This window comes from Terrapene carolina, unplaced genomic scaffold (assembly GCF_002925995.2).
Source record: "Terrapene carolina triunguis isolate 2854851 unplaced genomic scaffold, T_m_triunguis-2.0 Scaffold66, whole genome shotgun sequence".
In the NCBI taxonomy this organism is placed as follows: domain Eukaryota; kingdom Metazoa; phylum Chordata; order Testudines; family Emydidae; genus Terrapene; species Terrapene triunguis.
The window spans coordinates 75,391,785-75,406,265 of record NW_020664417.1 but is presented as its reverse complement, the minus strand read 5'-3'; the positions used below and the strand labels follow the sequence as shown (position 1 = coordinate 75,406,265).

General features: G+C 53.3%; 1 protein-coding gene across 1 annotated transcript in view; it reads left to right on the top strand.

Annotated features, from left to right (window-relative positions):
• The window catches only part of CC2D2A (coiled-coil and C2 domain containing 2A), a 120,407-nt gene extending 118,804 nt beyond the window's left edge, over positions 1–1,603 (top strand). The window contains exon 36 of the mRNA XM_026648036.2: positions 436–1,603. Coding sequence (XP_026503821.1) covers positions 436–624 — 189 coding nt within the window. The 3' untranslated portion in view covers positions 625–1,603. The remainder of the gene's footprint in view (positions 1–435) is intronic.
• Positions 1,604–14,481: the final 12,878 nt, after the last annotated feature.

Below are 14,481 nucleotides of genomic sequence, written 5' to 3'. Positions count from 1 at the left end.
GGGACAAGCCATCACCACTGACTGATTGGTGCTCTAGAAGACAGCAGGTGCAGACGGGTGATCACAGTAGAGAGGCAGTGGGCCTGTCTTGGAGTAGGGCCAAAGGGCTGACAGGAATTAAATATCCACTGAGGAAGCTGTGCATTGCTTAAACAGAGTTTGAAGTTGGAAAGGGGGCATTAATTTTAATGTGAAGTAGGCAGGTTATTCAGCATGTAATAATCTCGTCTCAGTCCAGTAATAAGTGCTCTTAAAAGAAAAGCTGAACTTGCATCCATCGTGAAATTACAGGTAGTAGCCATAATTGCTGTAGCTTTTTTTACTTTCCCTACCTGGTGTAAAGCTCTTTATAGTCTGATTCAACACCTCAACTAATGAGAGAGAAACAGTCATTTCTCACTGTCGCTAATTATTTTTTTTCATTAAATCCCTCAGGTTTCTGGATTTCCTATTCATATGCCATTTTCTGAAGTGAAACCTTTAATAGAAGCTGTGCATAGTACCGGAGTCCATACCATCGATGTTTCAAATGCAGAATTTGCTCTAGCAGTATACGTCCATGCTTATCCCAAAAATGTTCTCTCTGTGTGGATTTACATTGCTTCACTTGTTCGTAGTAGATAAAAGTTTATACTGGAATAAAGGCACTCAATGAGACAGCAACTCCTTGTCAGAGAAATGCTTTGGTTTAAAAAAAACATTGCATCCAATTGTACATAAGGGAATAGTTTGGAGTATTGTTCACATCCCCTAACAGTGAGGATGAAAAAGCATAGTAGTATTTTGGACATTGCCTTTGTAGATATTCTGAGGCGCTTTCCAGGCCTTGGTTTTTTGCCTATATAAGAGATTGTGTGCATGCTGGCTTTTGCCTCTGTATACTATGAAACATTACGTATGGAGCAGAGCCATTCTCCAGCTTGTTCATAGCTCTGAGGGTAAAAATGCCAGTAGACACTGGCAGCCTATACCCACTAAGCCTCCCAACACTGGTACTTTCAGAGCTGCTGTTAGGGTGGGAGATTTCCCCCCAAAATGTTAATTGTAGACATAGCTTCACCCCTCCGTCCCATCCGGGCCTGGCCTCAACAGCTCGGGTAAAACACCTGAAGGAGGAACTCTGCCTACCCACTTTCAGCTGACACCAACCTGTATGCATCCTATGTGGATGGTTCCGAAACTGTCCAGTGAAATTACTTCAGTCAAGAGACTGTGACGAAGTGGGGTTTTATTCATCTTGTTATGTTACATGTGAGTCTTTACTGTCATATACTAATACTGTGTGTGCCTCAGTTTCCCTGTGTACTGCACCAATATTTCGGTGGTGGGAACTAGGTGTGTGATTTTTGCTGCGGCCCTCAGGGCAGGTGAGGCTGCCCAGCAGTCTGCACCTACGCTATGGCAGTGCTCTTCGTAACCTGAGACCCAGGAGGGGTTGCGACCAGGTGACACCTTTTGCCCGGGAAGCAGGACAAAAGAGGAGGAGGAGGAGCAATGGGTGTGTCGGAGGTCAGATTGCTAGAAGCTAGGCCACCTGCTTCAGGGACTGGAAGAGGAGGAGTCCAGACCGTCAGGCTCAGGACTCCCCAAGATGGACTTGGCTGAAAGTCACTGATTTCTGTGATAGCAAGCTCTGTTCTATGCTGTGTTCCTGTCAACTAATAAACCTTCTGTTCTACATGCTGGCTGAGAGTCACAGCTGACTGCAGGAGCTGGGGTGCAGGGTCCTTTGGCTTCCCCAGGAGCCCCATCCGAGCAGACCCACTGCAGGAAGCACACAGGAGGAAGGGGATGCTGAATGCTCCGAGGTCAGACCCAGGAAGGTCGATGCTGTGTAAGCTTCTTGCCCTGGTGACAATATGCTCAGAGAGAGGCGGCATGCTACACCCCAATTCTGACTGGCTTTGTATGGAATAGTTCCAGAGCACTAGCCCCATGACTCTGTGACAACTGGTGGGAGCGGTGGGATGAGCTGCACACCGTGGACAAAGTATCCTGCAGTAAGTGACTGGGGAGCAGTAAAACGAAGGGGGATTAGCGAGAGACAGGCATGCTGGCGACTCAGATAGGTGCAGGTCCAGGGGTGGAGGAGCCTACGGCTTAGCCCTGAGAGAGAATGGACCCCCAAGAAGGGCTGTCGCACTGAAGGGGTTCTCCCAGGGACCGTGGGGAGCTGAGAGAGCATTAGCCTGTGAGTCCCTAGCAACTTGGGAACAGCGAAAGGCTGGCTTATAACCATCTCCTTAAGAAGAACATGGTAGAGCTGTGCCGAGGGAAGAGGGCTGCGAATTCGAAGATTCACCAAGGCACAGCTAATTGCTTAATTGGAGAATGATCGCTCTAAGGAGCTGGTTCCTGACCCAGCTGGGGCCATGAGAGAGGCTGGGAGTAGCCAGGCAGCCTCAGGGGTCACCCCAGCCACCGACCCAACCGGGGCCCCGGGAGGGGCTGAAAGCAGTCAGGTGATCCCAGCACCCACCTACCCGACCAGCAGGGGTAGGTTCCCCGTCAGTGGAGCTGACGGTTAGAGTTGGAAATGGAACTGAAACTGAAAGAGCTGGAGGACCATGAGAAGGAACGGCAGGATTGTGAGAAGGAACAGGAGGACCGTCAGAGATAGAGGCAGCATGAACTGGTGATGGTGGAGCTGAGAAACAGAGAGACCCCCTACTGGGGTGAGTGGGGATGGGCCCAGGGTGGCTAAGCCCACGGGGAACTCTGATATAAAAGTGCTGCCTCAGTTTAAGGAAGGGGATGATACAGATGCCTTCCTCACTGCCTTTGAGAAGGCCTGCAATGTGGACCAGGTTGCCCCTGCAGACAGGCTTTGGCATCTCACCCCCTTACTGGGTCCCAAGGCCATAGGGATGTTCAGCCAGAGGGACGGGAGGTAAGCAGGGGACTATGAACTGTTCAAACAAGCCCTGCTCTGCAAGTTTGAGCTGATCCCCAAGGCATACAGAAAAAGGTTCCGGAGTATGCAGAAGACCCAGGGGATGACCTATCTGGAACTAGTCACCCTGATGGGGGAATACACCCGCAAGTGGGTGAATGGGGCCGGGGCCCAGACCAAGGAGGATGTGATTGAACTGGAGGGGCTGGAGCAACTATATGAACTCTGTCCCCCTGACCTGAGGATGTGGCTAGTGGACAAGAGGTCGAAGGACCTGCACCACACAGGGTTGCTGGCTGATGAGTTTGTAGACAGCCGGTTGGGATACGGACTGGAATCCCAGGGCAACAGGCCCACATCAGTACAGAAGGGGAATCACCCAGGGGCTCCCCAGAAGGGGGACTCGGATAAATCCCTCCTGAGAGGCACAGCCAATACCAGAGCTGACCAACTGGCACCAGGGGACCAATGAGACGTGAGGTGTAATTAATGTGGGCAGAAGAGCCACAGATCGAACTGGTGCCAAAAGCTCAGGGACAGGAAGAGCAAACCAAGCCCTCCAAGGGTTAACTGGGTGGGAGCCCCGCTGGAGGAGGGCTTAGCAGTTTAGCAATGGCCCAAGAGCGAGGAGTCTTCCAAGCCAGCTCCTCAGGGAGCCTTGATGCTCTGGATTCAGTTTACAGGGTCGGTGCAGGATGGCCCCAAGTGTCTCATTCCCCTGGAGGTGGATGAGAAGCAGGTCACTGGGTACTGGGACATGGGCACTCAGGTGATATGGGCCTGGCCCAAGGGGGTGGCCCCAGACCAGGTGGTGCCCAACACCTATCTGACACTGATGGGTGTGGGCAGATCTGAAATGGGGGGGCTAAGGAGGGCCCCAGAGATATGGGGGGGGGTGCACCAGCAGGCGCCAACTGAGGTGCTGATGGGGAGTGACCTGGTGGATTGGTCAGGCAGCCCCCAGAAGGCCCTAGTCATTACCCATAGCCAGAGCCAGCGAGGGGCACTCTGCCCTGATACCAGGGCGGGTATCACACAGGCGGCACAAGGCCCTACCATGGCAGAGAGCCACCAGGGACAGGACTTGGTGGGGCTGCGGCCTTGGACCCAGCCACTGAGAGAGAGCTGGTCCCCATCCCTTTCCCAGCCGCTGAATTCCAGGTCAAGGTGGCAGGATCCCTCCTTAAAGAAGCTGAGGGAACTTGTTAACTGCAGCAAGCTGCTGGGGGAAGGCTGCTGGGAAAGATTCTGCTGGGAGAAGGGATTCCTGTACTGGGAATGGGCTCCCCCAGGGGAAGTGGAATGGTGGGGGATCAGGAGGCGGCTCGTAGGGCCCCCAGACGTACCACCCCAGACTACTGTATCTGGCCCACTAGGGCCCTCTCTCTCGGGACACCAGGCAGAGGCTGCTACAGAACTTTTACTGGCCTAGAGTCTTTCATGCTGTCCAGCAGTACTGCAGGTCCTGCGACCCCTGCCAGAGGGTGGGGAAGACAACGGGAACGCACCTTTGAGGCCCCTACCCATCATATAGGTGCTTTTTCAGAAGGTGGCCATGGACACAGTGGGGCCCCTCAGCAAGGCAATTTGGACGGAGAAAAAATACATTCTGGTGGTGGTAGATTTTTGCTACTTGCTATCCCGAGGCAGACATTGACCATTTTCAGGAGAGTGGGGTTCCCCAAGTAGGTCCTTACAGACCACGGCTCCCATTTCATATCAACCCTGCTCTGGTACTTGTGGGAGAAGGGTGGGCTGGTGGAGAGATTCAATGGGCCTCTAAAGATGATGAAGACCTTTATGAGCCAGCACCTGCAGGCTTGGGACAAGTATTTACCCCACCTGCTGTTTGTGTACCAGGCAGTGCCCCAGGAATCTATAGGGTTCTCACCTTTTGAGTTGCTGTATGGGAAAGCGAGGGAACCCCTGGACTTGAAGAGGGACAAATGAGAGGGGAAGGCCTCCCCCAATGGAGAAGCAGTGGTGGAGTATGTACTGACTTTCCAGGAAAAGCTTGCTGACTTCATGGGGTTGGCCAGGGAGAATCTAGCCAGTACCCAAGGGAAGCAGAAGGTCACCACTCAGTGCATACCCACTCCTATGCCATTGGAGACCAGGTGATGGTTCTCATTCCCATTATAAAGAACAAACTGCCTGGGATGGGTCCTTTAAGGTAATAAAGCAGCTGAATGAGGTGCATGATGTGGTGGAATTGCCTAACAGGGCTCACAGCCACCAGGTATACCATGCCAACATGATGACGCTTTACTTTGACAGAGAGAATTTGGTACTGGCCAGTGGGAGGAGCAGGGGGAATGGGGCTTAGGGCAGAGGACCGGGAGGAAAATATCCTGATCCCTGTGAAAAGCCGAGACTACCTTCGGCAAAAAGGTGGGGTGAGGGCGCAGCTGAACCTTGTCCTTATGGAAGACTGTATACAGTGGTTCAGAGGTCAGGGCTCCAAGACCCAGTGGCCTGAGGTGATGGCCACTAAGAACACCACTTTCCATGATAAGTAGGACCACAAACATGTGGCTAAAGGCTCGAAAGGCGGCCCTGTGAGGCAGGAGAGCACTAGGTTCAGGTCCCAGGGCGGGACCGGGGGTCTGGCGTAAGGGAATGCCCGATCTAATCCTTTTAGAAACCAGGACGTCATGTGATGTGAAAACACCGAGTGACCCTGCCCCAGGGGTGGAAAGCCGAAATGGCCGCCAGGTGCACCCTGATGGAGGAGGGCACCAGCCCTTGGGTCCTAAGGGACAGGAGGTAATCGAGGACGAGCTCGATAGATGCAGAATAGGGAGAGGAGCCCCTATCCCTCGCCCACCTGGCGAACCAATACCATTTGGCTAGGTAGGTTTGACGTGTGGAGGGTTTCCTACTCTCCAGCAGGACCTGTCTCTCATCCTCAGAACATCTCCCTTCCTCCTCATTCAACCATGGAGCAGCCACGTTGTCAAGTGAAGCGCAGTCAGGTTGGGGTGGAAGAGATGACCTTCCTCCTGGGAGAGGCGGTCCGGGCGAAGAGGCAGCCTGCACGGGGCGGCCGCTAAGAGTTGCAGTAAGATCCCGTACCAATGTTGACGGGCCCAGTCCAGGGCTATGAGGATAACCCATGCCCCGTCTGACTTCACCTTCTGTAGGACCCTGCCTATCAGGAGGAAGGGCGGGAAGGTGTAGAAGAGGGGCCCTGACCATTGGATCAGGAATGCGTCCGATATCACACCCTCGCCCTTTCCCACCCTGGAGCAGAATCATGGACACAGGTGATTCTGGGCAGTGGTGAACAGGTCTACCTGGGGAGTGCCCCACCCTAAGAAGAGGCACCAGGCCACTTCCCTGTGCAGGGACCACTCGTGCTCTTGGGAGAAAACCCTGCTCAGGTGGTCCGCGAGCATGTTGCTCTTGCCAGGTGGGTAAAAAGCCCTCAGGAGGATGTTGTGGGCTATACAGAACTCCCACAGGAGCTGGGCTTCCCAGCACAAGGCCGGGGGAACACGTGCCCCCTTGCCTGTTGACATAATACATGGTGGTTGTATTGTCCGTAAGGACTCTGACCACCTTCCCCTCTATGTGCTGGCGGAAGGCCACGCACGCCAGGGGCACGGCCTTGAGCTCTCTGACATTTATGGGCAGAGATAGGGCATGTGGTCACCCGAGGAACTAAGTCTTGAAGCCCCCCACGTTCGCTCCCCATCCCACGTCTGAGGCATCCGACACCAGATCGAGTGAGGGAGGGGGCTTTCGGAAGGGAATACCCTGAAGCATGGTGCTCAGGAGGGACCACCATTGTAGGTCTGCCACCACCGTTGGTGGTACTGTGATGACGTTGTCCAGGCTGTCCCTGGCCTGGGAGTATCGGGAGGCCAGCCGGAGCTGAAGGGGCCTCATCCTGAGCCTGGCATATCGCACCCCCGAGGTGCACGCTGCCATATGGCCTAGGATTTGAAGGCACACTCGTGCCATAGTTAATGGGAAGGCCGTGACCGAGGCAATGAGAGCTTTGAGCATCTCGAATCTGTCCCATGGGAGGGAGGCCGTGGCCACCCAGGAGTCTAACAGCGCCCCTATGAAGTGTATGTGCTGAACTGGGACTAACGTGGATTTCTCCTCGTTTACCACAAGGCCTAGAGCTGCGCAGGTGTTTAGCAGGAAGTTCATCTGCTCCTGCACCTGAGACCGAGACTTGCCCTTGAGCAGCCAGTCATCGGTAGGGGAAGATCTGCAGCCCTTTCCTCCTGAGGTGGGCTGCCACCACCGCCATACACTTTGTAAAGAGCCTGGGGGCCGTAGAAAGGCCAAAGGGGATGACCATAAACTGGTAGTGGTCCTGATCCACCAGGAAACGGAGGAAGCGCCTGTAACCCTAGAAAATATGGACGTGAAAATACGCAGCCTGGAGGTCCAGAGCTGTGAACCAATCTCCCGGGTCTAGGGATGGAATAACAGAGGATAGGGACACCATGCGGAATTTGCAACGAACCAGGAACTGGTTGAGATTCCGCAGATCGAGGATGGGCCGGAGCCTGCCCTTCGCCTTCAGGATGAGGAAATACCTGGAATAAAATCCCTTGCCCTGGAATTCCTGAGGTACCATCGCCACAGCTCCCAGGGAGAGGAGGCGCACGCTACCTCCCGGCCTAGAAGGAGGACATGCTCCAGGTCCCTGGCCGGCTCCCAGAATGGAGGATGGCAGGGAGAGGGCGAAACGAACTGCAGCCTGTACCCCTGGGAGATGGTGACGTTATACGGTACCACTGTGGCTGGAAGGCAGATAAACGGTTGGCAAAATTCAACTTTATTAATGGGGGGGGGGGGGTGTTTCCCTGGTAATAGGCCCAGTGACCGCCTGCACCGAGTCAAAAACGCCTCGTCCCTGGCCTCTTGCCCTTCGAGGGGCCAGGACGTGGGGCCGAACGGGATTGGCGGTGGGATCTACGCCTCTGCTCTCTCTGTCTTTTAGACGGGGGCTCGTATCTGCCCCGAGTCAGGGGAGCTGAGGTTTGAGGCCTGAGCTTGTCCTTGGCGGGGGGGACATACAGGCCTAGCGTCTGCAGGGTGGTGCAGGAATCCTTCATCCTGTGCAGGTGTGTGTCTGTCTGGTCTGCGAACAGGGCCCTCCCGTCGAATGGCAGGTCCTGCATGATGGACTGGGACTCCACGGACAGCCCCGACAGCGAGAGCCACGACGCCCTTCGCATGGAGATGGCCGAAGCCAGCAAACGGGCCGCTGCGTCCACTGCAGCGGAAGCCGCCTGGGGAGCTGCTTTGGCCGCTGCCAACCCCTCGTCGACCAAGGCCCGGAACTCCTTCCTGTCCTTGTCCTGAAGGAGGGGTTCAAATTTTGGGAGGGACCCCCACAGATTAAAATCATAGCGGCTCAGCAGTGCCTGGTGGTTAGCTACTCTGAGCTGGAAACTTGCCGAGGAATAAACCTTTTTTCCACAGGTGTCAAGTCTCCTAGCGTCCTTGTCCTTGGGGGTGGGCGCGGGCTGGCCATGTCTCTCACGGAGGTGAATGGACTCTACCAGCAGCGAGTTCAGGGCCGGGTGGGTGTAGTGGTATTCGTACCCCTTTACGGGCACAAAATACTTCCTCTCGGCCTTAGAAATGGGCCCCAGGGAGGCTGGGGTCTGCCACAGGCCAGTGGAAATATTGGCCACCCCTTGGTGTAGAGGAAGGACCACACGGCCTGGTGCCGAAGAGGTCAGGACATTGTGTCCGAGGGCTCCTGCATCTCCTTGGCCTGGAGCTGGAGGTTCGACGCCACTCTTCTAAGCAGCTCCTGGTGAGCCTTAAAGTCCTCCTGAGAGATGGGAGGTGGCACCGCAATGGACTCGTCCGGCGCCGAGGAGGCAGCTGGCACCGTGCCTTCAATGTCCAACGGCACCGTTGGGTTGAACTCCGGACCCGGGTCCGGTGCCGGTGCCTGCAGCCTGGTCACAGTGCCGAGGCGGAGACGTCGAGTGGGCCTGAGAGGCCCCGGCCATGGAGCGGGGTTTCGGCGGTGCGGGTGTCTGGGGCCACCATTGTCCTTGCCAGGGCACCCCCTGCCACTGAGATGCATGGGGGCCCGGCAAAGCCGCTTGCTCCTGTGGTGCGGAGCGGCCCAGAGAGGGGCGGCTGGGCGCCGATGCTGAGATCATCGACGAGCGCACGGTGCCATGCGATTGGCTGGAACGGTCCCAGCCATGATGTCTCCTGCCCCGAGATTTTGACCTCGACGATGAGGAGAGGTAAAGCTCCGAGGTGCTGTCCAACTCCCGTCGGCGACCATGGCTACAACGCTGCGGTGCCGGGACGCCCGGGATGCACTCTGAGCGTGGCGTCTATCGCGGTGGGCACTGGAGTAAGAGTGCCAGTGCCGTCAGCGTCGAGACCTGTTCCTCTCACTCTGGCTAAAAAAGGAGCGTCGTCACCTCTTATCCCGGCGCCTATGGTCTCTGCAACCGGAGGAGTTAGACTCACTCCCAGAAGATCCGGCCCACGGGGTGGAAGTGTGTCACGGGCTTCGGGCAGGGCCTTCAACCTGGGAAGGCACTTCGGTCTCCGATGCCTCTGGGGAGGGCTGATGTGCGCCCAAGGGCGGCTTCCCTCAGGACCAGGGGTCCGACTGAGGTGGCGCTCCTGGCACCAGTAGGGCTAGGATGTCGCGCATGGCCTGGGCTGCCTCTGGTGTCGAAGGCATCCTCACTTCAGGAGAGGCTCCCGCTCCGCTCAGCCCGAGTCGGAGGTCTAGTTCCCAACGGGGATCGTGGGCTACCCAACTCGGGTCTGGACTCACCCCTTTCCTTATCTCGGCGCCGCTGAGTCTTCCCTTGCTTCTTAGCCGGGGAGCGGTACCGACTGGTAGATGGTGCCTCGCTGCGCACCGAAGACGCAGTGCCCGGCGCAGGGGCAGGTCGACGTGTCGGTGCCAGGGCCAGTGCCGACTCCGTAAGAAGGGCCCGGAGTCGGATCTCACGTTCTCGCTTCGTCCAAAGCTTGAACAAACGGCAGATCTTACAACGCTCACTAACGTGAGCCTCGCCCAGACAGCAAAGACACTGGGAGCATGGATAACTTCTGGGAATAGAATTGCAACAAGAGTCGCACGACTTGAAGCCTTGGCAACGGGGCATGCCCCGAGCCACGCTAAGAACTAGAGCAACTGTTCACTCACAAATGGGATACCACTAAGGTTATAAGCGCTGCAGCCAAGGCTGGAGCAGAAATTCCGACTATCTTCACTGGCAGCAAGAAGGAAGTGAGGGTGGGGGGAGCACGCAGCCCCCTTTATGGCACGATATACAGGTGCCACTGCAGGGGTCACAGCGGTGCTCCCCCAGTATGGGTACTGCTAAGGGGAAAACTTCCGGCACCGGTGCACGTGGCAAGCACGCACACCTATAGTGGAATACACATGAGCAATCACTCGAAGAAGAACTTAATGCCATCACCAAGTTCGATGCAAACACCATGCCTAGGCCTGATGAGCTCCTAGACACAGAGGGGGAGCTTGTTATCTCACTACTAGGGAATCTCACCCAGGGATACTAGCAAGTGACTTTGGATCCAGCTGCCAACCTGAAATCTGCTTTTATCACCCGGCTGCAGCTATATGAGTTCTTGGACCCACCTTTTGGCCTAAAGGGGGCATCTGCAACCTTCCAGCCCATGGTGTACCAGTTACTCAAGGAGATGGAGAATTTTGCCCTGATGTATATTGATATTTGTTTTTAGCCAAACAGGTCCCAAGTTAAACAGGTGCTGGACCAGCTCCAGGATGCAGGACTGACTATAAAAGCTAGGAAGTGCAAGGTGGGGATGGTAGAGGTATCATACCTGGGCCGCAAGCTGGGGAGCAGCTGCCTAAAGTCAGAGCCGGCCAAGGTGGAGGTGATCAGAGATTGGCCTGCTTCCCCGATTAAGAAACAGGTCCAGACCTTTACTGGGAGGATGGGGTACTACTAGAGAATCATGCCCCATGTGCACTCCATAACCACCCCCATCACTGTCATATACCAATACTGTATGTACCTGTTTCCCTGTGTACTGCACCAATATTTCAGTAGCAGGAATTGTGTGTGTGGGATTGTTGCTGAGGCCCTCGGAGCAGGTGAGGCTGCCCAGCAGTCTGCACCTACGCTATGGCAGTGCCCTTCATAACCTGCCACCCAGGAGGGGGCTGTGACCAGATGACACCTTTTCCCCAGGAAGCAGGATAAAGACAAGGAGAAGCAACACGTGTGGCAGAGGCAGTCTGCTTGGGGGACTGGAAGACTAGTCCAGGCCATGTGGCCCAGACTTCCAGAAAGTCACTGACTTCTGAGATAGCAAACTCTGTTCTATGCTGTGTTCCTGTCAACTAATAAACCTTCTATTCTACGTGCTAGCTGAGAGTCACAGCTGACTGCAGGAGCTGGGGTGCAGGGCCCTCTGACTTCACCAGGAGCCCCGCCCAGGCGGATGCACTGCAGGAAGCAAAGGGGGGGAGGAGGCAGATGTTGAATGCTCCGAGGTCAGACCCAGGACGGTCAAAGCTGTGTAAGCTTCTTGCCTTGGTGATAATATGCTCAGAGAGGCGGCATGCTACACCACAATCCTGACTGGCTTTGTATGGAGTAGTTCCAGAGCATTGGCCCGGTGACTCCGTGACAGAGACTAGTGAACATTTTGGACTTATGTTTCTCCTTACGCTGCCCTGACTGCATTGACTTAATTGTATTATTTAGTTTGTGAAAGAATCAGGCCCTCAAGCTAGCAAAGAGCCAATATGTTTGTCCTTTTAATAGTTGTTTTGTATACAAAAGCTACTGCTAAGCATGGAATTATGGCATCTTTCACACAAAAATGGCAACTGAAGAGATAGGTGTCATAAGAAAGTTACAGCAGAACTATTTCAAGAGTGATCTGTATATTAATTTGTATCTATGATAGTTCTTTTCTATGTGTAAGTTGCTTTTTTATTTCTGTGCCTTTTCTAGCATTGTGTTTCATAATAAAAGCTAATTGAGAAGTATCTTTGTACATTCCCAGCTCTTTAGTAGTCACTTCACCATGAGCAAAGATGAAGTCTGCAGCTGTCACTGGACACAAGAAATAAAAATCATGATTACAAATTTAAGGCTGTTACAAAAAACAACTTGAGTCTCATTTCCCCATCTCCACTCCGACAGGGGTTTGTTAATGCCAACATCATCATTACAAAATGAGGATTACTTACCTGTTCTTAGCAATGGCTCTGCACATCCCACCTACGGTGCGGTGCCCTGCAGTAGCACCTTCTGGCAGAGGCAGCTTGAGCACTTCTATGGCCTCACCCTCTCACTTATGTTCTGAGGGCCAGGCTACAAAGGGGGCAGAGTACCCTTATCCCATCAGTTTCTTCCACTGCAAATCCAGAGACACAGAACAAGCAATACTCTCCCACAGGGGAAGGCAGGTGGGAAGTAGGAATATGCAGAGCCCTCTTGAAGAGCTGCAGTTACTGGCAAGTAATCTACATTTCTTCTTTGAGTGGTTCTACATATTCCCACTTATGGAACACTAATAAGCTGTTCTAAAAACTCACCTGAAAGTAGAAACAGAGTCCTAGATACTGGAGCACCACCTTGCCAGAGCCTAGTGTTTAGTGAAGGTATGCACTGAAATCCACGTTGCAACTCAGATGGCTAAAGACAGGAAAAGGAAGAAGCCACACCTCTCATTGAATGTGTATGAATCACAGCAAGTACAGAAACTTTTGCTAGCATGTAACATTCAGCAACACAGAGTTTAATTCATTGTAGAACAGTCGGGGGGGGGGGGGGGGGAGAGGAACCACATAACCCAAGTCATTTTTAATCATTTCAACTGTTTGTATCTTATGCTAACAAAAACTTAAGTGGACAGGACTGAGGCAAGAGCCTTTCTGGGATCCAATTTATGAAAGATTACCCTTTATTAGAGTGCAGTTGGGGGGGGGGGGGGGCCATTTTATCAGACCCCCCTTTAAAAAAGAATCTGGGACCGGCTCTTAGAACTACATTGTGCTTGTGAATGGGAAATGAGCCATAAGTGCACTTAACTCATTCTCCTGTCTGCTGACAGCAATAATGAAGGCCATTCTGAGAGAAAAAGCAAACACTCAGACAGGGGTTTGAAGGGTGATTTCATCAACATAGCCAAAACTAAGTTAAGGTCCCAAGGCAGGCATGGGCTCTCTTAACTGAACGATGAACAAACAAGTCTACCATCTACAAGCATGTAATACACAACTGGCTGCCAAGTAAACACTTAATGATCAGTTAGATAATCCCTGATTCTTCAAGTGAAATAAATAGTTCAGAACACAAGGAATGGAAGCCGATACAGGCAATAAGAACTTCTCTTCATCCATGCCTGAAATCAGGACCACTTTAGCTGGTAAGTTTCTAGTGGACTACTTTCTAGAGTGAACAAGTATGTCTTGCATAGATGAGGTACATGACCTCTTCAAGAGCAGACAAAGCCAAGTCTGGTCACCCACACTGTCAGGCGGAGATGTGGGTCCAAATGAAAGCTTCTGCCCTCCTGCTGTGACAACATATCTGGAGACCATCAGACAGTTGCAGGAGATGCTGGTGTGGCCAAGCCCGGACAATGAGACTCATCCTTGCTCTGGCCTGGTGTCTCTTCCTCACTGAAGTGTACACATCAGCTACTTCCCCCAGCCCAGAAGGAAGGCATCTGACACAAACCGACTGTCCCTGCCTTCTCTAGAACAGAAGAGGCAACACTTCTTGTTGGACTTGTTGTGAACAGATCACATCTGGTTGACCCCAGTTGGAAAACATAGCCTGAACCAACTGATCCTTTAGGGACCATGCATGATGTGTCTGAAGTCACTGTCCAGGATGGGAATGGGGATTGAATAGTACCTCACTGAGTACATTCATTCTGACTAACCACCAGTCTAGAGCAGCTGTGATATTCTGAGGCATGGTGATCAAGTGAAGACTGTCCCCACTTGGCCTGTAGAACTGGTATATCTATTTCGCAGACAGGCAAAGTCATGTAGGTAGGGCTGCTATGAGACCCAAAGAATTTTACTCTCTGAGTGGGACATCACTGAATCTTTAATAGGTAATGGCTCCTTTTGAAAAATCTTCTGGCAGGAAAGCTCTCCCCTCTACTGAGTCCAGTACAGTGCCAATGAAGGGAATCCTTTGTGCAGGACACACAAGATTGACTTTGGCTCCTCCTCATCCGCCCAAAGATCTGTAGAGATTGGTTGTAGACACACTGTGGCTTAACAGGTCCTCATGCACACCAGCCTTCAGTAGCCAGTCTACACAGAGGTACACAAAAATACCCTGATTCTTCAGGTGAGTCACTACCACAGAGACAAACATCGTAAAAACACTGGGAACTGTGGAGAGGCAGAGTGGGAGCACCTTGGACTGAAATGGTATCCAGCCACCACAAATGGAAGGTACTTGTGATGATTTTGGTAAATTGATATATGAAAATACACGTTCTTTAGATTAGCAGTTCTCAAACTAGGGTCCTTAGAGACTACACGGGTTGCACTCCTCCCCCCACAACCCAGACAGGTGATGCTTCCTGCCCAAACCAACTCCACCCTG